The sequence below is a fragment of the Anguilla anguilla genome, chromosome 13, assembly GCF_013347855.1.
Source record: "Anguilla anguilla isolate fAngAng1 chromosome 13, fAngAng1.pri, whole genome shotgun sequence".
Taxonomy (NCBI): Eukaryota; Metazoa; Chordata; class Actinopteri; order Anguilliformes; family Anguillidae; genus Anguilla; species Anguilla anguilla.
This window is the reverse complement of record NC_049213.1, coordinates 32,783,351-32,811,115: the sequence shown is the minus strand read 5'-3', so window position 1 is coordinate 32,811,115 and position 27,765 is coordinate 32,783,351. Positions and strand designations below refer to the sequence as shown.

The 27,765-nt window shown below is 46.3% G+C and overlaps 3 protein-coding genes across 5 annotated transcripts; 2 read left to right on the top strand and 1 right to left on the bottom strand.

Annotated features, from left to right (window-relative positions):
* Positions 1-67: 67 nt before the first annotated feature.
* capzb (capping actin protein of muscle Z-line subunit beta) lies at positions 68-11,119 on the bottom strand. Of its 2 annotated transcripts, XM_035388709.1 has the most exons (10): positions 10,904-11,119; positions 8,565-8,654; positions 6,631-6,752; positions 6,029-6,142; positions 5,633-5,774; positions 5,275-5,391; positions 4,312-4,377; positions 4,082-4,158; positions 3,235-3,345; positions 68-1,371 (listed from the first exon to the last, which is right to left on the bottom strand). In XM_035388709.1, the coding sequence occupies exons 1-9, from the start codon at positions 10,904-10,906 to the stop codon at positions 3,243-3,245; spliced, it is 834 nt and encodes a 277-aa protein (XP_035244600.1). In that variant the 5' UTR covers positions 10,907-11,119; the 3' UTR covers positions 68-1,371; positions 3,235-3,242. The 2 variants fall into 2 exon arrangements, with proteins under 2 accessions (XP_035244600.1, XP_035244601.1); XM_035388710.1 differs by lacking the exon at positions 3,235-3,345 and having other exon boundaries at positions 10,904-11,117.
* Positions 11,120-14,302: 3,183 nt separating this feature from the next.
* LOC118210768 (MICOS complex subunit MIC10-like) lies at positions 14,303-18,056 on the top strand. Its single transcript, XM_035387181.1, has 4 exons — positions 14,303-14,545; positions 16,531-16,578; positions 17,063-17,172; positions 17,864-18,056. Exons 1-4 carry the CDS (start codon positions 14,482-14,484, stop codon positions 17,870-17,872), a joined length of 231 nt encoding a protein of 76 aa, XP_035243072.1. The 5' UTR covers positions 14,303-14,481; the 3' UTR covers positions 17,873-18,056.
* A 4,206-nt stretch (positions 18,057-22,262) lies between these two features.
* On the top strand, positions 22,263-27,077 carry nbl1 (NBL1, DAN family BMP antagonist). 2 transcript variants are annotated; one of them, XM_035386931.1, is made up of 4 exons: positions 22,263-22,908; positions 24,492-24,672; positions 25,067-25,178; positions 26,392-27,077. In XM_035386931.1, the coding sequence occupies exons 2-4, from the start codon at positions 24,500-24,502 to the stop codon at positions 26,668-26,670; spliced, it is 564 nt and encodes a 187-aa protein (XP_035242822.1). In that variant the 5' UTR covers positions 22,263-22,908; positions 24,492-24,499; the 3' UTR covers positions 26,671-27,077. The 2 variants fall into 2 exon arrangements, with proteins under 2 accessions (XP_035242822.1, XP_035242821.1); XM_035386930.1 differs by having other exon boundaries at positions 22,556-22,908; positions 24,482-24,672.
* The last annotated feature ends 688 nt before the right edge of the window (positions 27,078-27,765 follow it).

The window sequence follows — 27,765 nt, the reverse complement described above, 5'->3', positions numbered from 1 at the left end:
GGCTATAATTCTTACACAGATTACCAGATATGGATGTGAAAACAGCCTCAAATTAAAGCTGACAATCTGCACTTTCACCTCATATTGTTTTATTTCAAGTAGCCAATCTGCTGGAGTACAGAGCCAAAACAACAAAGATTGCATCACTCCTCCAATACTTTTGCACTTAACTGTATATACACTGGTCTTTCCTTGGAAGCTCGCTATATTTAGAATACACAACAACATTTATACATGCTTTATATATGCATTGCCATATAGAAAAATAACATTATTTACCATTTTAAATTTTATTGGTGTTGGAGGCTCTAATACAACATGAATCAAGCTTTACAAAAAAAGGCAAACTGACAACAAAAAACCTCAAAAACAAAAAAAAACTTCCTGCAGGACAGAGGAACGGAAACCACCCCCCCTTCCACGCACCCAGCCAAATAAACACTGGGGGGGGGGGGGGGGGTGCGGAGGGGGGGGTCAGGGGAGGTGTCAGGGGAGCGGAGAGATGAAAATGGCATTGCGAAACACAGTACATTTGTTCAATTTTTCCTCACATCCTCTACGCGTCCACACAGATACGTCTGTCCATCTCCCACCTACCGCTGAGCTGACAGACTAACAGACAGGAGATCAGACAGAACCAGACGGTGCGCCAACCACTGACAGACAGCAGTAAGAAAAAGCTGCAGACGCCCAGGACTACATCACCCAGAAGAGTAACAGTTAGAATCGGCACAGGGAGATGGGGGTTGCAGAGACAATACCAATAACAATATACATATAATCTAAAATTATAACGGGAATAGAAAAAACAATGACTATTCAATAGCCTGACCCCCCCCATCTGATCCCCTGGCTTAAATCAGTCTGCATCACACAGATGCCCAACAGTATGCCCAAAACATAGGCAGGGATCATTATTAAAGTTACTGTCATACTGTTACACCGTCATAATAATAATAGTACTAATACTTATAACAACAAGGTGGTTAGCAAATGGCTTTGATGACAATGAGATGCTCTGGAAAATTCTTAAAAATAATAACGAATGAATGAATGAATGAATGAATGAATGGATGAATGAATGAAAAACGTTTTTTCTTTTTCTAGCCTAAAAAACTAGAGCGCGGCACTGAGAGATGGAGACAGAGGGGAACAGAGGAGAGACGGGAAAAACTAAATGACAAATATGCTGAGAGTGATGTGGAGAGGACAAAGGTAAAGACAGTGACAAAAAGAACTGAAGAGTGAGAGAGACAGAGAGAGAGAGAGAGAGAACAGCATCTCTAACTTTGTTGTTTGCCTTTGAGCGCCTTAATAAGGTCATTCTTCAGAGCCTCCTGCTTTGACTTGTCACCCATGGTCTGAACGCTCCTGAGAGAGAGACACAGAGAGAGGGGGGGAGAGAGAGAGTGTCAGTGATTCACATTATTTCAGATGTAGTGTTTGGCCATGGTGTGTAAAGGCCACGCTGCAGGACAGATTTGGTTAGATTTTGTCACACGGCACTCCCCAGTAGATCCATGTTAAGGTCGGTTAGGCTCATCGGTGCTCTTGAGTGCTGTCAGTAAGCCCACATGTACACACAATGGCAGGCTTTGGTTCTGTTAACTGCACAACACAAGACCTGCCAGGCACACGAGGTTAGGGATTAAGGTCAAACAGGTGGGCACACACACCCTCACGCAGACAAACACACACACACTCACACACACCCACACGCAGACAAACACACACACACTCACACACAGACAGACACACACCCACACACACACCCTCACGCAGACAAACACACACACACTCACACACAGACAGACACACACCCACACACACACCCTCACGCAGACAAACACACACACACTCACACACAGACAGACACACACCCACACACACACCCACACGCAGACAAACACACACACTCACACACACACCCACACGCAGACAAACACACACACTCACACACACACCCTCACGCAGACAAACACACACACACTCACACAGACAAACACACACCCACACACACACCCACACGCAGACAAACACACACACTCACTCACACAAAGACAGACACACACCCTCACACACACCCACACGCAGACAAACACACACTCACACACACACCCTCATGCAGACAAACACACACACACTCACACACAGACACACACCCACACGCAGACAAACACACACACACACACACACACACACCCTCACGCAGACAAACAAACACACACTCACACACAGACAGACACACACCCACACACACACCCTCAAGTAGACAAACACACACACACTCACAGACAAACACACACCCACACACACACCCACACGCAGACAAACACACACACTCACACACACACAGACAGACACACACCCACACACACACCCACACGCAGACAAACACACACACTCACACACACACCCTCACGCAGACAAACACACACACTCACACACAGACAGACACACACCCACACACACACCCTCACGCAGACAAACACACACACACTCACACACACCCACACACACACCCACACGCAGACAAACGCACACACACCCTCACGCAGACAAACACACACACACTCACACCCACACACACACCCTCACATAGACAAACACACACACACTCACACAAAGACAAACACACACCCACACACACACCCACACGCAGACAAACACACACACACACACACACACACACACCCTCACGCAGACAAATACACACACACACACACACACACACAGACAAACAAACAAACAAACAAACACACACACACACACACACACACCCACACGCAGACACACTTACACATTCGCACACACAGGACTCAAACGCAAAACAAACACAAACGGGAACACAACCAGGGACAAGGCTGTTCTCTACTTCCGGTCGTTTGTGTGGAAATCCCATTCCAAATAACCGTTTAGCTTTCTTATGAGTACCAGCCCATGCGATTTCTGTGCAGGTCGTCTCTCCCGTGTCGCTCAGCTTGGTTAACACCGCTAGGCTAACTGACCACCCTGCGTGCGGTTAAGGCTCCTGCTGCTGCAACTCATTCCTCAGCAGCTGCGTGACAAGCTAACACGCGGTGGCTCTGGATCAAAAAACCGCACACACGCAGTCAGCCGCACCCCCACGCCAGCACGCCCCCGCACACAGGCCACAGGCAGAGAGCGCACACTCAGCCCCCTCGCCCCCCTGCGCCCCCCTGCGTCCCCCCCAAAAGCTCCCTCCGGCTGTACCTCCAGCCCTAGTCATCGGGCTGAATGTAGATCTGGCGCTGGGTGAGGACCTGAGACAGCTCTTTCTGGAGCTGCCGGTACTTTTGATTATCGGGCAAAGAGTCAATAGATCTGAAGGAGAAAGAGGAGATTCGGAGGAGGGGGTGGGGGGGTGACAGAGGGAAAGAGAGAGAGAAAAAGAGAGAGAGAGAGGGACAGTGCAGAGAGAGAGAGAGAAAGAGAGAGCAAGAGAGCAAAAGAAAGTGAAGGAGGAGATGAAAGAGAGGAAGGCAATGAACAGGAAAGAAAAAGGAAGGAAAAAAGATGAAACCAAGAGTAAGCCAAGAGCCAAGTAACTGTAGGATGAGAGGGGAAATATGATCGTGGGGTGGGTGGGGGGTGGATGGGAGGGGGTCAGGGAATTGTTCAGGGAGATGGGAGGGATCATGACTTTAAAAAAACAGACGATGTGTAAGGAGAGACTTCCTGGTGTTTCTCTCCATACAGGCTGATACAGTCCAACACATACACACGAGATCCAATAAAGATAAGCAGTGTTCCACAGTATAAACTAACAGAGACACGCTAACAGAGCGTTCAGTGTCCCTGCTGCGCCCGGCACTCTTCCCTGTGAGTAATGGACTGAAACTCACTTTCAGACCCAGCCCATTCTTACATGATATTTAAAGAGTTGTGATGAATAAACACAGAGAAAGAAAAGCATAAATTCAGTCCTGAACAGCTGGGACCATGTGCCCCACCCCAGCTGTTATACGATGCCCCTGTCATGGTGTTTCCAGAGAAAGGACATGTCACAATCGACATTTTATGTAATGTCTTATTAGGTTTCCCAGAAACTGGATCGTACCTCAGGCCATTAACAATGTCCTTGGTCTTCCCAAAGTAGATCTCATTCAGGGTGGAGCGAATCTTGTTCTCCATGTCCTGAAAGGGAAGCGGGCATGAAAATACTGTCAAATCGAGAGAAAGCTCGCTGCATTCGCGAGCAGAGAGAGCACAGATCACCGCTGTACGTTAAACGGAAGTGCGTTTGAGTCTGGGAGGAAAAAGCGGCGACAAGGGTGCTGTTCCGCTCACCTCCACTAGGCGGCCGATGTTGGCGATGTGAGGGGACGACTCCCCCACGGTCTCATCTTTCTCCATCTAAAGCGATGAGATATAACGGGAAAAAGTGTGAAAAGGACTCATAAAAAAACTGTAACTGATTTATGGTTTATCTGTTGTCCTGTGCAGACATCCTCTTGCGTCAAACTAAGATGAGATTCTTGAAGATAAAATTCTTACAAAGTTACATCTCTTCACAGGTAGGTCAGGTAAATTAGCTTACAACCTTACTTGATACACAGATATAATTACACATCCTTTTTGGATTATGACCGGTTAGGTGTGCTTTATTATACATTATGTGTACACATCTGCACTTATGTGCGCCAACCTTGTAGGTCGCTCTGCTAAATGAATGCTATATGTGATGCTCACATTTCAACATTCTTTGTCCAGTGTAAATTATTAGCATGCTATCTGTCCTGTGAAGTACTGCTCTCAGGACAAGGTGACGCCACCTGTCCTGTGAAGCACTGCTCTCGGGACAAGGTGACGCCACCTGTCCTGTGAAGCACTGCTCTTGGGACAAGGTGAGGCTACCTGTCCTGTGAAGCACTGCTCTTGGGACAAGGTGAGGCTACCTGTCCGGTGAAGCACTGCTCTTGGGACAAGGTGAGGCTACCTGTCCGGTGAAGTACTGCTCTTGGGACAAGGTGAGGCTACCTGTCCTGTGAAGCACTGCTCTTGGGACAAGGTGAGGCTACCTGTCCTGTGAAGCACTGCTCTTGGGACAAGGTGAGGCTACCTGTCCGGTGAAGCACTGCTCTTGGAACAAGGTGAGGCTACCTGTCCGGTGAAGCACTGCTCTTGGGACAAGGTGAGGCTACCTGTCCGGTGAAGCACTGCACTCGGGACAAGGTGAGGCTACCTGTCCGGTGAAGCACTGCTCTTGGGACAAGGTGAGGCTACCTGTCCGGTGAAGCGCTGCTCTCCTACCTGTCTGGTGAGGCTGCCCCCCAGGTTCATGGTGCCAGAGCCCGTCTTGGTTGTTTGCAGCCACAGCATCACGGTGGAGGTCAGTTTGTAGTGAGCGGTACGACCGCTCGACTTCTCCTGCGAAAGTGTGTGTGTGTGTGTGTGTGTGTGTGAGGGGGGAGAAATAGAGACAGAAAGAAAGAGATGGAAGGGGGACAGGAGGAAAAACAGATATAGACTATCAGCCATGTTGTACAACAGTAAAGAGTCTGGAGTTCTGCCACTCTCACTGCTACTCTCTCTCCCTCGCTCTCTGCCACTCCCTCTCTCTGCCCCCCTCTCTCTCTCTCTTTCTCTCTCTCTTTTCCATCGTCCTCACCTGAACCTCCACCACGTGGATGGAGTCCCAGCAGCCCTTGATCTTCTTGGAGCCGTCTCCAGCCTTCTTAATGAGGATGACGCCCGCGAAGCCGTGGTCCAGGTCCCACAGGTACACTGATGACACGCCCCCCTCAAAGTACCTGACCAGAGACGGGGGGGAGAAGGTCAGCACAGGCCTCCAGAATCAATAATACTGACAGGCAAAGGTAAAAGGTTCAAGTGTCAGTGTAGACGGATGAACAGGATGATATTTGAAGTATGTCAAGGTATATTAACAGTTATATGTAATGATACACTCACAATTATGTTTACTGGTATACTCACAGTTACATGTACTCGTTTACTCACAGGTACATGTAATGTTATACTCAGTTATATGTACTGGTATACTCACAGATCTCTGTACTGGTCGAAGGCGTTGTTGGCCTCCACCTCCAGTTTGCGCAGGCGTGCGGATGGCATGGCACCATCATCGATTGGGGGCTCATACTTATTGCTCCAGGGAGACCTGAAGAGGGTAATGACAGGAGTTCCATGCAATTATCTCTCATTATTTTGGACAAATTTGGCCTTTTCTTGCCCAAACTGCTTTTCGAGTAACCACTGTACCACCTGTAGCCCTGCAGTCTCCTGTGAGATGGTGCTTATTTCGTATGCTAAAGGCCACCCAGTCCCACATGATAGCCAGTGCCAATTAAAGCAGAGGTACCCAGAAGGCACCAGTGGTCATCTCATATCTGACTGATTACAACTGGTACCCTGTGGGCACCACCACATCACCATGAGCAACATATGAAGCCACTACCCCAGGATCTATAGCCAATTTAAACCCACCAATCCGACTGTGGACAACTGTGCGGCAAGTGCCAGCGCCTTTACTAACTGAGCCACTTGACAGTCCTTTAACTTTACTTTCCCGTTGTTGTGCACATACGTAATTGACATGTAAGCAAGGCAGAGAGGGGAGGGCGAAGACGGGAGCAGAGTTGCAGTGACCTGTAGGAGTCCCCATCGCGGTTGTAGTCACACAGCAGGTAGTCCTTGCCCACCACCTTGTCACGGGCGATCTTCAGGGGCTGGTCCACAGAGGACAGCAGATCCTCACACAGACTGGGAACCTGGGGGCACAAAGGACAGAGTAGATTAAAGGACACCTGGAGCTGACAACTCAAAAAACCAGTAGTTTACCCTATACCTCTGTACCATGTAAAGGAGGTACCCTAAGGAAGGCACTTAGCTAGCCACAACATACATGTGAGTACATACACACAAAATATACATAAAAGTATGTTTACCAAGCTGTTTTAGTATTTTATACATTTAGCCAAACAAAATCTCAATGTTTTATTCTGTCAGAGAACTATACCAGGGTGTCTTCGAACAATCCTACAGAAAACAATAAAGAATGCATACAACCTTAAAGCTTCTACTTTTCACAGTGAGAAAGGGGAAACGAGTCAAGGGGAAACAAGAGTCAAGGAGCGCCAGCATTTTGTCGTAGGTTCTTGCCTGAACAGTTCAGGAGACAAGCAGGGAAAATGGCAGATGCATTCCAGGGTGAGGGGAAAAAAAACATTTCTATTTGTCTCTCTCTCTCTCTTTTCTCATTCTTTCTTTCCCACTCTCTCCATCTCTCTATCACTCTCTCTCTCCCCCCTTTCCCTTCTAGTCCCTCCCTTTCTCCCGCCTCAACAATTTGTCTCTCTTTGTCTGGACGCAACAGGGCGTCACAAACCCTCTTTTACCACTCCTGACCCCCAAACACATTAGGAGACGGAAGGGGAACAAGTGGGACGGAGAATGAACAAGAGAAAACAAAACTATAATCAGCGTAAAAAGGGGAAAAATGTAAAAGCTGAGAATGTTCAGACATTTTTTGTTTATTGCCTCTTTCCAAAAACTAAAATCAAATGTCAATAAATCACTGTCTTTAACTAAACTGAAACTAAAATGATAATAAATCACGGTCTTCATTCAGCATTTAAAAGTAAAGAGACAAAAAGAAGAGGGGTTGGAGAGGTGGAAAAACAGGAAAAGAAAATTTGAGAAGCTTTCAGAGAGAGAGAGAGAGATACATCGCCTGAGACAAAGAGCTACAAATTGCCTCTCACAGACAGACACAGAATCCACCATCCAACCACCCCCCCTCCGTGTCCCCAAACAGACAGACAGACACAATGCTGGTCTTGTTCCCATCACCATGGAAACACTGCCCCACACCTGACAACCACCTTCTTTCAGGCGTACCCGGGGAGAGACAGGGGGGAGAAAAGGAACAGAAAAAAAGGCAAGGGGGCCAGAGCATCGGGCCGGTCGGTTGGCCGCCGTTTCTACGGAGACGGAGTGACGGGCAGGAGGGACGGAGCGAGACGGGACGTACAGTCCCGCAGTGCTGTGGGGTGCAGAAGGGCCGGCACTATGACTGACAGCTCTGATAATGAATGCTAACAACCACACACACAGATGGAGATCTGCAGTAACTATGTGCGGGACAGAGGCACGAGAGAGAGAGAGAGACAGAGAGAGAGAGAGGGAGGGAGGGAGGGAGGGAGGGAGGGAGAGAGAGAGAGAGAGAGAGAGGGAGAGAGAGAGAGAGGAGTGAGTGGACGTACAGAACACGCAGGGGAAATTAAAACAGATCAGGACGTAAGGTAGAAACCGTGAAGGAGAAGAGAAAGCATGCGTGTCTTTGTTAGGAGTCTGTAAACACGAGCGGATAATCCGTTACGCCTTAGTGAATGCAGCCCATGAAGTCGCGAAGTGAAGATACGAGAAGCGTTTTCAGCCGTCTGGCCAGCGTTCGCCAGCCATGACAGGAGAGAAGCGGGCAGCGTGAAATACTGCCAGTCATGTGTGTCGGGCTGCTCAGCCGAGCGTGCTGAACGGAGAGCAGTGTTCAGCGCTGAGCCTGCTGGGTATCACTCATTTACCAGGTCAATAAGGTCACTGAGGTTCTTCTCTATCTGCTGCGGGGGCAGACGCCTCATCAGGTCCAGCGCACAATCCAACTGCTGGTCGTTCTGGAAGACACAAACAAAGTAATTATACCGACTGACACAGATGCACACAACCACGCCCATGCCCACGTTCTCTCTCTCTCACTCACTCACTCACTCACTCACTCACTCACTCACTCACTCACTCACACACTCACACACTCACACACACTACATTCATTACATTACAGCAGACAGACATTAGCAGACATTCTTATCCAGAGCGATTTACCCTAATTTGTGCAGCTTAAATGCTGATTTATACAGCTAAATAGATAGGGAAGTAATTCTGCAGAAGTACCACGCTCATGGGTACACCAGCAGTGTCCTACCTTGGATTTGAAGCAGCAACCTTCAGGTTACCAAGTTCCCTAACCATTATAATACACCTCCAGGCGCAAACACACATGTATTCAAGAAAGCACACAAATAAGCACAAACTTTCAAAGCTTATATACTTAGGCCTACTGTATGTCAAACCCAGTCTGAGCGCCTGTAATATCAAAATGCACTGATAAATAAAAACGCAATGGAAAAAACAGGCTTAACAATATGAAGCATTCGGAGAGAACTACAGTTAACTTCCGCTAACCTCACAAACAGTAGGCCAACATTTTGCTACCGTTTCGTTACATATGCACATGAACAACATGCTTCCCTGCTGACGTACAACACGCCTAGGGCCATGGCGTACAGGGGATAACAGAGGTACAAGCATCGCACACAAGAGAAACACACAATCACATCTTTTTTTTTTTTAACAAGCAATCAGCAAGGCCGACGTACAGCCATTTCCCTTTTTCCGGTTTAATCTCTTTGCTGTGTGTGTTCTGTTCTGTTCTGGTCCGATCCCTGCCTGCTATTTACCCTGTATCAACTCTACTCGCTGGGAAACCCCATTAAGTTCAGCTGACACCTGCTCTCCGAGACACTTGGTTTACAAGCACCCCTCTCCTGAGGTAAACACTCGCAGCTGACCGCTGCCCTGCGGCAGCCTGGAGGTGGAGGTTTGGGGGGGCGGGGGTGGTCGGTGACAGGATGAGATGAAGGAAAAAGGAGGTATAGAGAAAGGCAGCCACAGAGATAAAACATCTGCTTTCTCCATTAGGAGTCCGTGGGCCGGGTTAAGCATTTGAAGGGTTAGTGATGTTTACAGCGTTGTGTAGACTAAACACTTCTGCACATCTCGCATCCTCCAGTGCCCTGTGTGATTCATTCGTGTGTCTTCATAGCTTTCCAATCCAATAAAAAAAAGAATGCCTGGGGTCAACAAAATGCAAAGGGTAAGCAGGTTCACGCAATGAAGAGTCCTTAAGTCTCCAACGATATACTTACAAAACTGAAAGTGAAAATAGTTCATCTTAAATTAGACTGGTTCAGACAAACCATTAGCCAATACAGACAGCTGTTGTTTTGTTGTTGTAAATGTTAGGTAGCGGTATCTTTGAAAAGTTATGTGTGTATGCATGCACGTACATACGTGTGTCTATGCTTTAACGGTCAGAGTTCCGTTAACTCTTCCATAACCTTCAAGGAGTTAAGCAGTCCAAGCAACAGTACTTGTGATTTTGTATTAAGACTACAGTCACACTCTGAGCAATGCAGTCAATCGGTCACAACCAGCCTGCTAACGTTAGTTGTGTTTAGATCCGACAGAAACATGTCTTTTCTTTTGCACCGGCGTAGTTTACCAGTTGACCATTTATCAGTAGTCAGTGTAACCGATACAAAGTGAGGCCAGCCTGTCAACGAACTCGCAACAGTGGAAGACTGGCAATGTTTCATACGAGGTGGCTTCATCTACAGCAATGGGCATTACGAACTGTTAGAAAGAGTTAAACAGCTGTACACGTTGCACTATATGGGTTGGATCTGGTGGAGGGGGTGGTAGTAGGCGAAACCAGGCCGACAGTCGGGCGCTACTACTATTTTAGCCCTGGGGCAGGGGAAGGAAGGAAGGAAGAGGGGTGATCAGTCTGCCATCATTCAAATTACAAAAATTGGCAGCAAGCAATCCTGAACATTCTGCAACTTTGCTGTGCAGTTGGCAAGCTTAATAGGTAGCTAGCTATTCGCGTAAGTACAAGCTAATCGATAACTAACTGGCTAACTATTTGCTATTGTTTCAATGAACTCTGGGCACGACCGAATTTTTAGCTTACTGCGTAGAGTTGCTACTTCCTATAAAGGGCACTAGTACTAATATCGTTTCTCAGCACCCCCCTCTCCTAAAACTACCACCCCGTCCCTGCTGTACCTCTCCACGGCCTTACCATGTCGGCGGCTCTCGGTGTCGGGTCTCAGCAGTGAAATATGCTTTAGCGGATTTCTTTATACTTTCGTTCGCTTATTTTTCTTTTCTTGTTGTTATTTCAATTCCTTCCGAGTTCCTGCTGTTTCTGTTCGCCTCTCTCTCTCTCTCAGGACCCAGCCCCGTCAGCGAATTCACTTCCTCAACCGGGGAGCGATGGGGAGGTGGTGGGGGGGAGTGCGGGGGGGGGCATGGAGTATGCAAACAGTGCATGCATATCCGGGTCACCCCACTCCTTCTCTCTAACAACCAATCAGAGAGATGCAACTAAGGCATGGCCAAGTATGGAAGCAGAGGGGGCGTGGTAAAGGGATAGGACAGGGCGGTCTTGAGGAGAGTGGTCGAGGGTGAGACTTTTCGGTGGGTGTGTCATTTGCCATTTGAGGGAGGAGAGAGCCAGGGAATTTCTGAAGTCGCTACGAATTCTCCCACTCCCCTGTTTTAGCTATTGGCCCTGCCAGTGTCTCTGTACGAATTGGACGTGCTTTATAAGTACTCCTTAGTTATTTTGTTTTCCTTGCCAATTACCGCATACCCAAATATGCACGCAGATCAATTTGAAACTGTATGTGAATTATATGACGTGTCTGTATTTGCAAAGTTGGAGTCATTTATTAGGAACTTCATTCGAGCTATTTTTTTCTATGTAATTTTAAAAGATTTTCTCTGTGCACATTGTGTGGTTGTGGTCAAAGCCTAGACTGGACTGTTCAATTCTGGGAAATGGCCTTCATTTATACACCAAATGTCCTTTGTTTCACCTGTATGAACAGACAGCCTGGTCTCAGATTCTGTTTGATTTAGTGCAAATATTTGACTAAGGACAAGATAATAAGCTAAGCTACTTTAATAAACACACCTACTATGTGAAATGCAGGTGTTTTGGGGGTTTAGAACCAAGCTGTCTTAGAGTCAGACTTGAGTACTGGATGCATACGCTAATTTCAATTGACCTAGTTCAACAAAAATAAAAAATTATCAAAAGAACTTTGTGCCCATGAGCACTGAATTTGCATGAATGTGTGCTGAGCGTAATACAGTGTGTCACTAAAGGGGTGATCAGGAGGCAACCTGGGCCTGAAATAGCCCTCCCCTGTAAGGCATTTCAGAGAGTCACTGGGACGTATATGCGGGGAGCGGGCAGCATCGCAGTGCTGTGGCAAAAGTGACAGATCTGCAGCCTCCAGTGGAAAGAAAGCGGGAGGGGAGTTTAAACCAGGAAAACAGTGAAGAGACCCACAACCCTGTCTAATTTCACAACAGGCACGTTATCATTTTGCTGATATTTGACAAGCATGGTTCACCGTTAATACAGAACGACTGGTAACTTTACGAGCTGTGGGCTTGGCTCAGTCCAGGGGCTGGTTTAGAAACTGCCCGAAATGTTGATTTTTATAAGTCCATTTACTACGCTGTCTAGGTTTTAATTGGTTAAACGTGTGTTTCCCAGGATTGCAAAGTTAGACCTTTTAAATAAATGGGGACCATTAAGGAATATGGCACGAATTAAATGTATTAACTTAGAAGCTACATAAAACACAAGATTGTGGGTGGTTTTCTTCAAAATTAGTGTGACGTAAAGGAAAAATGCAATTATACTAAATAAGGGTTGGTCCAGCAACTTGATATGGACACAACAATGATCTTCTAAATCACATTATTGTTGTTTTAATTTGGAAATAGCTTAATAGCTATTTCCAAATAGCTTAATACTATTGAATAACATCTGGTAACTTTTTTGAGAACCTCTGCAGTGTTTATCAATTTACCTCTTTATGCTTTTTTATGTGAATTTTTGTTGGCAATATATCCCCACCTCACCCCTTCCCCCTGCCATCTTGTGGTCACATATGTCTTAGGCACAGTCTGCTGTTACTTCCTGATAAGCTCATTTAACAGGGAAAATGAAAAAAGACATGTACAAGCAATATCTCAGACAGGTGCCAAACAGAAAATCAGACTGGGGAAGTAGGATGAGTCGTGATGTTGTGTTTGCTCCCTAGTGCAATTAATTAATTAGCATAAGTGACATCTGCTGCCACTGTGGCTGAAAATGGATTGAAAAGTCGTGTGTATTTGATGCTAACACATTAATTGTATTAGTGAGCAAACACAGTGTGTAGATTTACCCTTCTTATTGAGACTCGCTTAACTGTGCGTATGTGCACCAGTCTTATATAAATCTATCTGCGTAATCCCTGCTTCTTAATTGTTCTTTTAGATTACAGGTTCCCAGACCTCTAAAGCCAAGACCAACTTTTATGTTCAAATACATTTTCTGTTATCCACTCTTTATTAAAATTAGCCAAACCCATGTTTATATGTGGAAAGTGAGTCTTTGTTTTTCGTTTTGTTTTTTTGCATATTCTGCTGTACCTGCATATTAATGTTATGTTTCGTTTACTTGGTGTCACTACCTTTGATGGATTTGGTACACCATTAATTTTCGCCCACAACCCCGGTCATGATTCACCAATGGTTTTCTATTAGCTTTTCAACTGAACAGTGATCACACATTTTATTTCTTAGATTGCATTAACTCATCCTAAGTCATTCTAAGTCTGGTTTTAGTATACATTTTCAGAAGCACACTGTTACCATTGTTGTCCCCTCCCTTTCTTTTTATAGTAAAAGCATACATGCACAAACTGGATAATTATGGGTGTCAGTAATAGCCTTTGCTGCTTGCCTTATGTTATAAATTCCATCCATGACTGTACTACGTAATAGACAGAACATATTTAATCCAACTTGTAAGGTCCTGCAATATATGATTTGTGTTTGAATGGGATATTCATATGTCACCCACTGGAAAACACTGACTTCGTGTCAATAGAGCTTTGAAATTGAATGGAGATTTTTAAAAGAAAATCAAGGCAAACAACAGATTGTCCAAACATTAAATATACCGTTTTCTATTTTGTTTTCTATTTTGTGAAAAACAAAGAGCTCTCTAATACTCAACAAACGCTAAAGGTGCGTTTTAGTATGTAATTAATGAACAGTTATCTTGTTATTTCCGGAAGTGTTGTAACATACTACTGGGCTGGACAGCGACGTCCAGGTGAACATTCAACAGGCAACTTTTATCTTTAAAAAAAAAAAAAAAAAGGTTTTATTAAGAGCTACCCTGCGTAACAGTGGAAACGAGAATAAAACAGCAAATGACTTTCCAAATGCAGTTATTTTTGCTTAATGCTCTGCATAAACTTTCAAACACGCTGCACGCTTTCGTGTTTATTGTTTTATTTTTATTCGCTTATATGCATGGTGCTCATTGGTTTATGTACATGAGCAACACCCACCCATCGTCGCATCGTAACCAATGATAAGACAGATATCTATGTGGTTTGACCAGTTAAATTTTTGCTTTTTAGGTGGCCCGTAGTCGTTCGTCCAAATCGTACCTTCTAAACTGCTTCTACATGATAGCAACTACGTAAAATCAACTGATCTTATTCAAGAGTCTTAGAAGTGTTTCTGCAGCTATCTTCCGTAAGATAATAACAAGCTACTAGTGATTTCTCAGGTAGCATAAACATGTCTGAAGGAAAGCTGGGCCAGAAGTGGGATCGATGCCTAGCTGACAGCGCCTTCAAACTGGGTAAATAGCATACGAGTTGTTCGCTTTCTCTGTAAATGGTTCTTAAATAGATAATTTAGCAATTCAGCAGACCGAGATCACGCAAAAAAGGATTCGTCAACACCGTGTGTCAAGCCAGGAGCTTGCAATCTATCTGTCAGTGTCCCGTCCATTACTGGAGCGCTTTGTGTCGGTCACAGCTGCATTGCAGATTGAGGTTTTTTTTTTTTTCCAAATAATTTTACTATCTAATACACGTGTTCCTCGTTAACCAGATATGTTAGAGTATAGTGAATTATATTATAATTTATAGAATGGTTAATTTAGCCAAGTTGTCATTATCAGCACTAACATTGTCTGCACGTTATGACATTGGTGAAGCTAACTTGAATTGCTTCCTTAAATATTTATCAGTGATGTGTGCACTTTGACTTTGACACTTCGAGATGGCCAGCGCCAGAATAGTTACACAGTCAGATCTGGAATAGTAAATTACACAGGTACATAACACGTGGTTGTGAATAGCTTGCTTGCTAGCTAGAGGGGCTACTTAGTTCATACAGAATAGTTAGCCGCCGAGCTAACTGTTTAGACGTGATGTTTCTGTTAGCTGTTAGAAATTAGGCCTACTTCGCTAAACCAGTTGCCTGTCGCCCAAATATCACGCGTCCTTAATCCATACATTCCTGGAATTTAAACTGCACTGGAAGGGAAAGCATGACAGGGGTTCGTAAAATGGAATATAAGATCAGCACAAATCCCGTCAAAGGATCCACGACCTCTATCACCTGTTTGACGTTCTTCCGCCGGACAGCTCTTTGAGGACGTGAAATAAATGATTACACCGTGAAATACCGCCTTAATGGTGACGTAGATACAATAGAAAAGCATATAAAATACACCATACAATACCATCGTCACCGATTCAGTAATTACAAATGTCCACACCATTCAATATCTTCTGACGAGATACCCAACAAGGAAACATAATATAGCTTCATACACAGCAGGGGCAATTTAACTATCTTGATTTGTGGTTAAAGCTGTTCAACTGTTTTGCCTACTTAACTCACATGAACGTAACATTGATAGTCCCTGACAAATAATGAACAAGTTTATTATTTATATGGTTACATTAAAGATAAAGTGTCACTTGACCCCACTTGTGTTCACCTTTTTTATTGGTGGGCGAAGGGGGAATCGCTTTGTGACCTGAATTAATGAGACCGAGCAGAGGAAGGAGAGGGGTGAGGGGCATTATTTTCATTTTAATCTTCGTACTTGTAAACTGTACGATCGTGAATAATGTCCGACTGGAGGTCCCGGCGCATAGCCGGCTGAACTGAGTTATGAGAGTGGGAGGGAGGACAGGCGTTTGTCCCTGTGTGCTGTTCCTCGTGCCCTGGCCATGACTGTGGCTGGGTGGGGCTGGACTGGAGGGAGGTGAAGATAAGAGCATTCCTCCCTTCATAGGCTTTACATGTCCCGTCTGGATCGTAGCCCTCCACCCACCCTATCCCTCCATCTCATCTCTCTCTCTTTTCTCTTCCCTCTCACTTTCTCCCTTTTCCTCTAGCTCTCTATCTCTTTTATTCTGTCTCCAATCCATGTTCCAAATTCTTTTATCCTTTCTCGCCACTCCCTCAGTCTTACATTCTCTCTCCATCACAGTCTCTCTCGCGCACACACACACATGCACACACTCTTTTTCTCTCTCTGTCTCTCTCTCTTTCGGTCTAATGAGCTGTCTGGCTGACAGGTGCTGTTTACCAGCTCTGGGGTCAGAGGTCACACCCCCCCTCCCCCCCATGCCTTGTTAAGACTGATTTACTTCCGCACACAAAGGGGGGGGGGGGGTAGCAGGAAACGAGGGGTGGTGGTGTAAAAGGGCTGTCTGAACCTGTAAGCATCAGTCTGGTTGCAGTTACATTTTCAGTGTTTCTGTGCGTCAGCATTTCTGTTTTATGGTCTCCCCCCCCCCCCCCCCTTTTCTCCCCCTCTCTCAGTGGCTGGCCTTGGGATTGGCGTCGTGCTCTCAGCTGTCTTCTTCAAACGTGAGTTTCCCCCTCGGTGGCTGGAGAGAGACCGTTGTTAGTGCACCCAGTGTGGCCCAGACAGTTCAGCGGACAGCAAGCGCTTGGGCATGCCAGCCTCCAGAGGGTCAGAAAAATCCAGGTTCAGAAAGTCAAAGTCCGCCCCTCAGTATTTTGTTCACCATTTGCTAATTTAGCGCAGTTCTTCAGCCGGGTGGTAGAACCAATTGGTTAAATCAGCCGGCTGTGTTCGTGAGTGGAAGTAACACACGACAGGACGTTTGCTTTCTGACCCCTGGACTTTAAACCACCTCTGCTGGCCCTCAGGGCTCACTGGGGGTCAGTCTGGGTGCCGTTTGCCAGGATGGCGGGCTGGCTGTTTGTGTGTGGCTGTGCGGGAGGGAGTGTGGCGCGGAGTCTCGGTGCCGCTCTGTACGCAGACGATGTCAGCGCGGTACGTGAGCCAGGTGCGTGAGCCAGGTGCGTTCTCTCCTCTCACCTGCAGGCCGCACGTGGCCGGTGGCTTTTGGGTCCGGGATGGGGCTGGGCGTGGCCTATGCCAACTGCCAGCATGACTTCAGATCGCCTTCCCTGCTGCACGGGCGTATGGTCAAGGTGAGTGACAGCACTGCGCATACGTTACCCATGAAGCCAAGCTCTGTGATCACACACAGTTCAAGACACTTTATATAGACAAAACAGTGGTCAAGTGGTATTGTAACCTAAAGGTCATAGGTTTGATTCCTAGGTAGGACACTGCCGTTGTACCGTTGAGCAAGGGGCTTAACCTGCATTGCTTTAGTATATATCCAGCTGTATAAATGGATGCAATGTAAGTCACTCTGGATAAGAGCGTCTGCTAAATGCCTGTATGTAATGTAATGCAAATGCTCCTAAAACACAGAGAACACAGGTAGAACAGTGACAGTAGATTGCATTAAATCCAAATTAAAATGATTACATCTCTTGGTCCTTTAGATTTTTACAGCCAAAAATACATTAATCCTACATCTTTGCATCATTTTTTAAAGCAATCTTAACCATCAAATTAATTAGTCCAGCTCTGGGAAGACAACGTACCGGTTAACTTTATAGTAGAGAATTTGTCTATATACACGATCAGGGAAAACGCAAGAGTACCTGAATGTAGGTTTTGCTGACTGACATTATTTTGAGAAATGAGGTGGAAGGGGAAATGACATACGAGCGTGATGTATTCACAGAGTTGAGCGTGTTGATGAAAGGGAACGAGGGGGTTGAGTGATTGATGGTGATGGTTTTAAACTCCCCTCTCCTCCCTCTGCAGGAGCAGTAGTCCACCGAGGGTCTCCAGGAGCCGCTGAGTGTCCCGTTGTGTTTTGTGTTCATTTTGCACAGTTCCCAAGTCCGTTCTCTCCAGTTCTAATCTGTTTTCCCACCTGACAACCCGTATCTACACTATAGGTCTGAACAGGGATGGCTGGTGTTTGTTTAATAAAGAATTTAAAAAATGAAATGGACTTACAAGTAAGCATTGTCCTTTTTACTTCAGTATGTGTGTGTGCGTGTTCGCGTGTGTGCGCACATCTGCATTGCAGCATATGCTTGTGTGTAAAAGGGAGAAAGGTGTTTAATTTATGAATGCAGTCAGTGGCGAAATGCATTTGGGGGATTTTGGGTTAGTGGGATCCTTGGTGGGACGTTCCAGGGTAACGGCACCCTTGAGGAACACATTTTATCCCAGCTGTCAGTTGGAATCCTGCGGTAAAAATGGATGGCAGAGTGTGTAGCTGTACATTTCCCCGTATCTGGCCGTACAACGTAATCAATGTGAATAAATAATGTAGGCTACTAAGCTGCTAGCCACAGCAGCCCTACATGTGTGACTGAAACATGAACTTCCAAGAACATGCGGTGTGTTGGAATGACATATTTGTGGTGAATTGTACACCAGAGAAAGTGCTAGTGTTTATGTTCATATTTCCAGTCTTCGTTGTTTTGGGATAGTAACTGCATTCAGCTGGTAACTGCACTGAGTAAAACCTGGAACCCTCCCAAATCTGGAACATGGACAAGAGCTCTTCTGGGTTTTATTAAGTCCAGTTATCCAGCTAACTCTGTAATCTTGCTTTGTGAAATACCCAGAGGATTACCGAGTTAGTTGGATAAGCGCACTGAGCAAAACCCAGAACCCTCCCAAATCTGAAACATGGACTGATGTAAAATGAGCTGTTCCAGGCTGTAGTGCAGTTATCCAGCTAACTCTGTAACCCTGCCTGGTGAGACAGGCCCCTGTGCGTATGAACCTGTTCCAGTTTTGGTGGGTAAACTATAATGGCTTCTGCTGTTGCCAGTCCTCAGCTTTAATGAGTGAGAATACCGTTGGGAAGCATACTGCATGGAAACATGAACCCCAAAATAAATACAGGCAGCTAAACGCAACCTTAAAGAATTTTAATTACTTTTAAATGAAAATTCAAATAAAACACAGATTCTCTGCGGTTAACCCTGGACAGGCATTGATACGCTACAGCTGTGGGAATTCCAGATGAACAACAACAAAACAGAAAAAGAGTATACAACCTTTCACAAACACACATCCTTCTAGAAAGAAATAACAGATCATTTTTTTAAAAATAGTTGTTGAAAATGTGTTTTGGATGGAGCTGGCGGGGTCAACAATGTCTACCAAAAACATGGAATGCTCTTGATAAAATATTTTTGTAGGAGACGGAGCGAAAAACTTTTATGTGCATTAGTGAGTCAAAAGCAACTGTTTCCGTCCTTCGAATGGAAGCCAGGAATCAGCACCTGCAACCCCAGAGGACAGAAAGAGAGAGCGTGCGAGCGAGAGAGAGAGAGAGAGATGCGTTAAGAGCAGAAGCTCTTAAAGGGCTGGGGTGAAACCGGGGGTCTCCTAAGTTGACGCGCCGCGTCGATCGTATATTCCGCGGCCTCCCGCGTCCGCCGTGGCGTGTTCCGCCTCGATCACGCTCTTTCACGGCCGTATATTCACCGAGAGGCGGGCCGAGATCAGAGAGCGCTGAGCACGCCAGCCCGAGCCGCGCAGGAATGAGAGAACGGGAGACTCACGCAGAGAACACAGCGAGGGCCTTGGCTCCGGCACTCTGACACACAGGACCTGTAATTACTGACATGCTTCCTCACTGCACGCACGCACACACACACTCACACACACACATGCACGCACACACACACTCACACACACACACATGCACGCACACACACACTCATACACACGCACACACACACTCACACACACACATATGCACGCACACACACTCACACACACACACACACGCACACACACACTCACACACACACGGACACACACATACACACACGCACGCACACACACACACGGACACACGCATGCACTCACACACACACACTCACACTTGCACACACACGCACACACATGAACACACACTCACGCACACACACACCACACACGTGTGCACACACACAGCACACACGCGCACACTTACACACACACGCACACACATGAACACTCACGCACACACACACCACACACGTGTGCGCACACACGCACACTCAGAGAAAAGGTACACTGACTTTAACTGGGCACTAGAGGCACACACCCACACACAGTTGAAACAATTGGACGATAAATTGTTCTTCAACTCCAGCTGACTGCCTGCTGCCTGGACAGGGGTCGAAGGTCACAGGTCAGGTACTCTGACTGCTAGCAGAGTCATGGAATATGTAAGTCACGGTGTGCATGTGTATGTGTGTTTATGTTGTCTGACAGTACACTTTGTGTATAACAAACATTTTGTAGTGTGTGCGTGTGCGTGTGTATTCAGTTGTGTGTGTAGAGAGTGCATTGTGCAAGAGTGTGTTTCATCAACAGCTGTGTATGTGTGCACTGAGAATATGCAGCCTGTGTGGCCTTTAAGTGTCTGCAGTAAATTAGTAGTGTGCGTGTGTGGAGTCAGAGTGAGTGTGTGTGTGTATGTGTGTATGTGTGTGTGTGTGTGTGTGTGTGTGTGTGTGCCCTGAGTATTCTGAGTGTGTAGTGTATGTGTCTGTGTAATCAGAGTGTGCAGTGTGTATGTGCGTATGTATTCAGTGTGTAGTGAGTGTCTGTGTAATCAGTGTAGTATGTGTGTGTGTGTGTCCTGTCTATTCTGAGTGTGTACTGTACTGTATGTGTGTGTGTAATCAGAGTGCACAGTGTATATGTGCATATGTATTCAGTGTTTCGTGTGTGTGTCTGTGTAATCAGTGTGTAGTGTATGTGTTTGTGTAATCAGAGTATGTAGTGTATGTATGTGTAGTCAGTGTGCAGTGTGTGTGTACATGTGTATGTATGTGTGTGTGTATGCGTGTGCATGTGTGTGTATGCGTGTGTGTGTGTGTGTGTGTACGTGTGTGCATGTGTGTGTGTATGCGTGTGTGTGTGTGTGTGTTTGTCCAGGCCCCTGGCGCTGCAGTATGTCAGGAATGCGTTGGAATGCCAGCTCTGGGCTGGAGTTCAGCACTTATTACTAACAGGTGAGCACTACATCACGCGCTATAACACACACATACATACACACACACGCATTCACGCACACACACGCACATTCTCTCACAACACAATCACTCACAAGCTTATGGACACTCACGTGAACACCTTGACAAAATAAAACCAGTTTTCCCAAACCGCTATTTCCCCAAGTCCCTCAAAATTATTTGTCTTCCAGTGAAGCGAGAGAAGAGGGGAGGAGAAGAAGGAGAAGGAAGAGGAGGAGGAGAGAGGGTGGAAAGAAGCCAAGGTGCACACCTGCAGAGAGAACGAGGTGAGACTTCCGTGCAGCCAGGATACCTGCCTGTGCCTGTCTGATAGATTCTACAGCACTTAATCATAATTGGAATAATGACACTCTTACGAATAATAATTAAAGTTTTAATATTGTCAATAGCACAATTGTTGCCAAAGAAACAACAAATACCCCGATAAACTTTAGCTCTAATCTCTCTCCTGAGCACCTGTTGAATGTTAGGGGACAGAGGTGATCACCCCACTGAAGCACAAAAGACTGCAGCCATGTTTTTTTTGGGCTATGAACACAGCGGGAAAAGGGCTGTTTTGCACAAGTCTGCGCACCACGTTGCTCTGCTTATGATTGGCTGTAATCAGTGCGAATCTTGCCCTTGTGATCTTGTCCCCATCGTGAAAGCACAGCCCTGAACAGACATCACCAATCACAGACCAATAAAGTACAGCCCGGAGATGGAGGTGGATTGACTCCAAGGGGAAGGCTGTTCAAGCAGAGACAATTCCAGGACCCATACTTATAGCACCTCACAGACAGGACAGCATGCATCTATCCAGTCCAGCATGACTTCAGCAAGCTGGACTGAACAGATGTGCTTTCAGAGGTAGGACAGTCGTCCACATAGCACCAATCACTCAGAATGTCACCAACTGGAGAGACGAGCCACATAGGGTCAGGGGCCATGGGCTACTTTCTTAGCCGCACGAAGATCATTTCTGGTTTCTGTCAAAAAATAATGAAAATAATTTCTAAAAAAATAAAAATAAAAAGAGGTAGGTTTTGAAATTGAGGAGGTGCGAGAGAAAGAGACAGAAACACTAAGTGCTCTGTGTTAGCAGATTGATCTATCGATAGAGTTGTAAGCCTGCTCCGTTGTGCTGCGCGGCAGTGTCCAAGGGGGAAAAAAAGAGGCCCGGCATTAGCAATAATCTCGATCTGCCAGAAACAACTGACATTTTTTTCTCTTTACAAAGCGTCCAGAAACTCAGTGGGACTCCAGTCTAGCGTCGCCGGCGCCTACAGAGACAGTGAGGAGCACCAGGTAAAAACGGGATGAAACAGACCGTCCGGGAAACAAGAGTTACTGAAGAGAAACTAGTTTAAAGGGGGGGAAATATCTTCCCCGGGAATTTACGAAGAGGAAAAGTACTTTTCAGAAAGGAGAGAGAGAGAGAGAGAGAGAGAGAGAGAGAGAGAGAGAAAGAGAGAGAGAGAAGGGGAGGGACTGAGTTTGTGAAAAGAAAGAGATAGAGCTTGGGAGCGCTATCACTTCACCCTCCCCTCATCTGTCTGCCCTTCTTTTTGGACGATGCAAATGTTTTCACTTAAAACACTGCCTTTCTCGGGCGATCCGTCGTCGCTCCGCTGTCGGCTTTTGTAATATCAAATTTTGTTATTGTCTAATTGTTCTCTTCTCGGTGGGGATCTCTCCCCAGCCTCTCCTGTCTCCTGCGGGGCGGGTGGGGTGAGAGCGAGGGGAGACGGTGTGTTGGGACTGGGTGAAAGGGTTTCAGGGTGAAGTAGTCTAGGTGGCCCGGCTCGCCTGCTTTTCCTGCTCTTCTTAACAGTAAGTGAACGTTTTTACGAGATTACGTCTTTCACAATCTCCATATTCCTTTTGCACTATGTCTCTCTCCCCAGCTGTCTTTTCCCGATCTGTCATAGAACCATTTAAAATTTGCGCTTAAAATGGCATCTTAGGAACTTAATTTATCATCATAGTTATTTGTCAATGTTCCTCCTAGAGTTCACATGTTTACGATAAAGTATCAGTCTTAAAATCTGGAGTACAACTGACAACTACATAAAAAACAGTCATAATTACTTTACATTCACAAACCTATTTGCCAATGTTCTTTAGTGCGTCACCGATATGCCGAACACCCAGGCTAGGCTAACTCATACAGGAAACTAATTAACCAATTATTTAAGTTAAGAAGTTGTTCCGGCAGTGCTTAATTACTCCGTATAGGTGTGAGATGGACAACAATAGTATAATGGTCACTTTTTCGCAGAAAATTTGTTTGGCTGAGACGGATTTTCCAGTACATTTCCTACATTAATTTCCGAACATGAATTTGCGAAATAAAAGTGACAAGTTAAAGCATCGGATAACGTGATAACAAGAATCAGTTATTTACTCACTAGCACTGCAGTTTTCAATTTCTCACGCACTTCCCTCCTTTTACTGCCGCAGGGTGTTTGGGAGGTGGAAAGGAAGAGCGTTATTGTATACCTGGGGAATGTTATTACTGCGAGGGCACAGTGTTATGTAAAATGTAGCTTGGCTTACTTAGAAGAAAACATAATACGGATATGTAGCCAACAATAACGGCGAATAGTGGCCGCAGTCTCAAGAATGCGAGAGAGGTTTTGTTCAGGCATCGTTACGCAGTTTTCCAGTTTATTGGAGTCAGGTGGTTTCAGGCAGACAGTACGACTCCCTCAGTAACCGTAAACTTCCTGTCTTGTTTTGTGGGCGTTCGGAGTTAAGTTGGATCATGTGAACATGTTAACTGACATGTTCTCATTTCATCAACGCGTGGATGGAATGTTGACGACTTTGTCCATACAACAGAAACACCACTTTAGAAGCGCGGACGAGACCGATGAAAAATAAAGATGCGAATCAGATTTCTTTTTTGTTAACTCCCCTGTAAATCCAAAAGAAGCTGATACTGTGTAAGTAGCGTAGGCTACATCGATACTGTCAAATCTACAACCAGCCGCCACAGTTTGCGAGCCATCTGCCAAGATGCCTGTGTGCACTCTGAGTTTTACTCTGGCTGTTCTGTTGTGTGTCATTCTGGAAAGTTAGAAAATTTATTATGGAGAAGAAAAATAATGGTTTATAGAGAGAGCATATGCATATTGACCCAGCAACTGCTTTAAATGCTGTAACTCTACTGCTTGTAATTCTTCTAGGGTGGTATTGTATTAGTGTGTGTGTGCGTGTGCGTGTATATACACACACACACACAAATACACACTATAGGACTAATGTAGAGCACATGCTCTCACATACTCTGGATAAATAAAAGACCACCAAAGGAGATGTAAACTTCAAGAATTAGAGTATAAATATTAATAATAAGATTAATCAATATGAGTTTTTCCTAATAAAAATGATATTACAAAAGCCCTTTTCAGGTGCAGTCATGTGGCAGTGCGCTGTGATTGGCTACACGCTTCTGGCGCTCTGCGTGGCGGCTCCGCCCCCCCACATTAACCGCCTGGCACTGTTCCCTGACAAGAGCGCTTGGTGTGAGGCCAAGAACATCACCCAGATCGTTGGGCACACCGGTTGCCAGCCCCAGTCCATACAAAACAGGTCAGAGCAACGCTGAGTTCCCATCTGCTGCACTGTCATGCCATTCATACTGACACACACACACTTGTGCATACACACACACACACACACTTGTGCATACACAGACATGCACACACAAAGGAAGTGTCCACTTACAAGAGTTGCACATATCAGACTGTACTGAGGGATCCCGTACACTGTTATGGAGTACACACACACACACAAACATGCATACACAAGCATGCACACACAAAGGCAGCTCCCACTTAAAAAGAGTTGCACAGATCAGACTGTAGGAATCCTGTACACTGTTACGGAGGACTCTGCTGTACAGCTGCAGTGGTGAAGGCTGTAAGAGTAAATGCATTGATGTGACTTCCTCCTCCTCCTCCTCCTCCTCCTCCCTGTCTCCCAGGGCATGCCTGGGGCAGTGCTTCAGCTACAGCGTGCCCAACACCTTCCCGCAGTCCACAGAGTCCCTGGTGCACTGCGACTCCTGCATGCCTGCGCAGACGCAGTGGGAGGTGGTGAGTACTGTCCCTGCACTCCGCCCGCGGCTGCGCAGACCGTGGAGGCACGGTGCTGCTCTTGTGCAATGCAGCCCCCCCCCCCCTCATCCGCCCTGCACCCACACCCACTCTCCCTCCCCCCTTACCCCCCTGCACCCACACCCACTCCTGCTCCCAGCCCCTCCTTGAAGCATTTACAGACTGTGACCGTGACCCACGCGATGCGTGTCTGCATCTCGTCAAAGTCTGTGCGTGTGCGGCGGCGCGCGCGTGTGTGTGTGCGGCGGCGCGTGTGTGTGCGCGTGCGCATGCGTGTGTTGATGAGCTTTGTGTCTGCGTCTTGTTGAAGTCAGACATATGTGTGTGTGAGTGTGCGTGTGTGTGTGTGCATGTGTGTTTGTATATGTATGTTGATGAGTTTTCTGTCTGTATCATGCTGAAATCAGACGTGTGTGTGTGTGTGTGTGTGTGTGCGCATGTTCGCAAGTGCATGCATGTGCGTTCTGTTCTTTTCTGTGTCTGGTTCCTCCGTGCAGGAGTTCCATTCAGCTCCAGATTCCAGGAGTTTAGTGTTTCCCTCTCATGCATAGCTGGCCCTGGACAGCGTGACCAAAAGGGAAATCAGTAGAGAGAAATTAATTAAGAGCTATTAAAGTGATTTAAGGGTGACAATGTGCCAGTGAAGGTCTACATACCCAGAGGAGGGCAACTCCCTCCTGGGGTTACATCAGTTTTGCTGTGAACACAGTCTGCAGCCCCTCACACACACAAACACACACTTGCTTTCTCTCACACACGTACACACACACACACATACACTCTCTCTCTTTCTCTCTCTCTTTCTCTCTCACACACACACACACACACACACACACACTCTCTCTTTCTCTCTCTCACACACACACACACACACACTCTCTCTTTCTCTCTCTCTCTCACACACACACACACACTCTCTCTTTCTCTCTCTCTCTCACACACACACACACACACACACTCTCTCTTTCTCTCTCTCTCTCACACACACACACACACACACACTCTCTCTTTCTCTCTCTCACACACACACACACACACACACTCTCTCTTTCTCTCTCTCTCTCACACACACACACACACACACACTCTCTCTTTCTCTCTCTCTCTCACACACACACACACACACACACACTCTCTCGTTCTCTCTCTCACACACACACACACACATCACAGGTCCGTGCTCTTTCTGCAGGTCACCCTGGAGTGCCCGGGCAGTGACGAGGCGCCCCGCGTGGACAAGCTGGTGGAGCGCATCCTGCACTGCAGCTGCCAGTCCTGCAGTAAGGACGCGGGCCCAGAGGGGGCGCTGCTGCAGCTCTACCCCTCCGAAACCGGCCCCGAGGTCCCGCCCCTGCCCGCGGGCGACCACGCCCACCAGAACGCCCATGGCGAGCTGAAGGAGCAGCACCTGCAGCGCGGGCACACGCACACAGACCTCCACGCCCACGCCCACACTCCCGCAGGGGGGTGAGGGGGCAGAGAAAGGGGGGGGGGGGGCGCCCGTCCTCCTACCCTGGCTACTCCTGCCCCTCTGTCCCCTGTCGTCCTTTTCTCTGCCCTCCCTCGATCCTGAACCCCTTTTGTGCTCTTCTCTTCTGTTTCAAATCTTCCCCTCCCTTGAATGACCTCATCCCTCGCTATCCTCTTACCTGTCCTTATATGACGCAACTAAAGCACTTTTTGAGCACCACTACTTTATAAAAACTGCACAGAGATGCACATAAACATACACACAGGCACTCTCACACACCCGCCAGGAGATTCTTACTTCCATAGCTTCAAAGATTAGATTAAAAGTACACACACACAACAGAATACTCACACACACACACACACAACAGAATACTTACATACTCACACACACACACACACACACAACAGAATACTCACACACACACACACACACACACACACACACACACACAACAGAATACTCACATACACACACACACACACACACAACAGAATACTCACATACACACACACACACAACAGAATACTTACATGTACACACACACACACACAACAGAATACTCGCATATACACACACACATACTCCCACGCATCCAGATACAGAAAAACTCAATCACTATGCTGTCCACTCTTATCTGATACACTCCTGACTTCCCAGCCTTACTTGTTATATGCTGTACAATATTTATCCTCTATGTCCGTGTGTTAAGGGCTTGGGGGATCGCAGTCACTTTTCTCAACACTCGGCTTTAGACTATAAAAACCTGTAATCAGATCTGTGTAAACGTGAGCCTATGAACATAATAAACTTGAGATACAGTCTACTCTGGTTTTCACCTCTTTTATTAAAATGCCTTTATTGTTTGTATTGGCGTGTGGGAAAAATGTGGGACAGCATTTAATCTCTCCAATAAATAAATACACTGCGGCACTAAATTTGAGAGACATATCTTAAATACATAATCTCATAATCTCACAGTAACTTGTTTAACTGGTTACTTGGAAAGAATAAATGCTGGAACATTTCATTTCAACAGTTGGCAGGATTGTGTTAGGGTGTAGCACTGAATTGATTAGATGAATTAAACATTAA

Excerpts from the sequence above, each read along its gene's own strand:
- capzb (XM_035388709.1), bottom strand. Across the intron at positions 6,753-8,564 it reads TCAGTGACCTTATTGACCTG|GTTCCCAGTCTGTGTGAGGA; the intron begins GTAAATGAGTGA and ends TTGTGCCCCCAG. Across the intron at positions 5,392-5,632 it reads TCCACGTGGTGGAGGTTCAG|GAGAAGTCGAGCGGTCGTAC; the intron begins GTGAGGACGATG and ends ACACTTTCGCAG.
- LOC118210768 (XM_035387181.1), top strand. The coding sequence starts at position 14,482 with ATGTCTGAAGGAAAGCTGGGCCAGAAGTGGGATCGATGCCTAGCTGAC. Across the intron at positions 14,546-16,530 it reads TGACAGCGCCTTCAAACTGG|TGGCTGGCCTTGGGATTGGC; the intron begins GTAAATAGCATA and ends CCCCTCTCTCAG. Across the intron at positions 16,579-17,062 it reads CTCAGCTGTCTTCTTCAAAC|GCCGCACGTGGCCGGTGGCT; the intron begins GTGAGTTTCCCC and ends TCTCACCTGCAG.
- nbl1 (XM_035386931.1), top strand. The coding sequence starts at position 24,500 with ATGTGGCAGTGCGCTGTGATTGGCTACACGCTTCTGGCGCTCTGCGTG. Across the intron at positions 24,673-25,066 it reads CCCCAGTCCATACAAAACAG|GGCATGCCTGGGGCAGTGCT; the intron begins GTCAGAGCAACG and ends CCTGTCTCCCAG. Across the intron at positions 25,179-26,391 it reads CGCAGACGCAGTGGGAGGTG|GTCACCCTGGAGTGCCCGGG; the intron begins GTGAGTACTGTC and ends CTCTTTCTGCAG.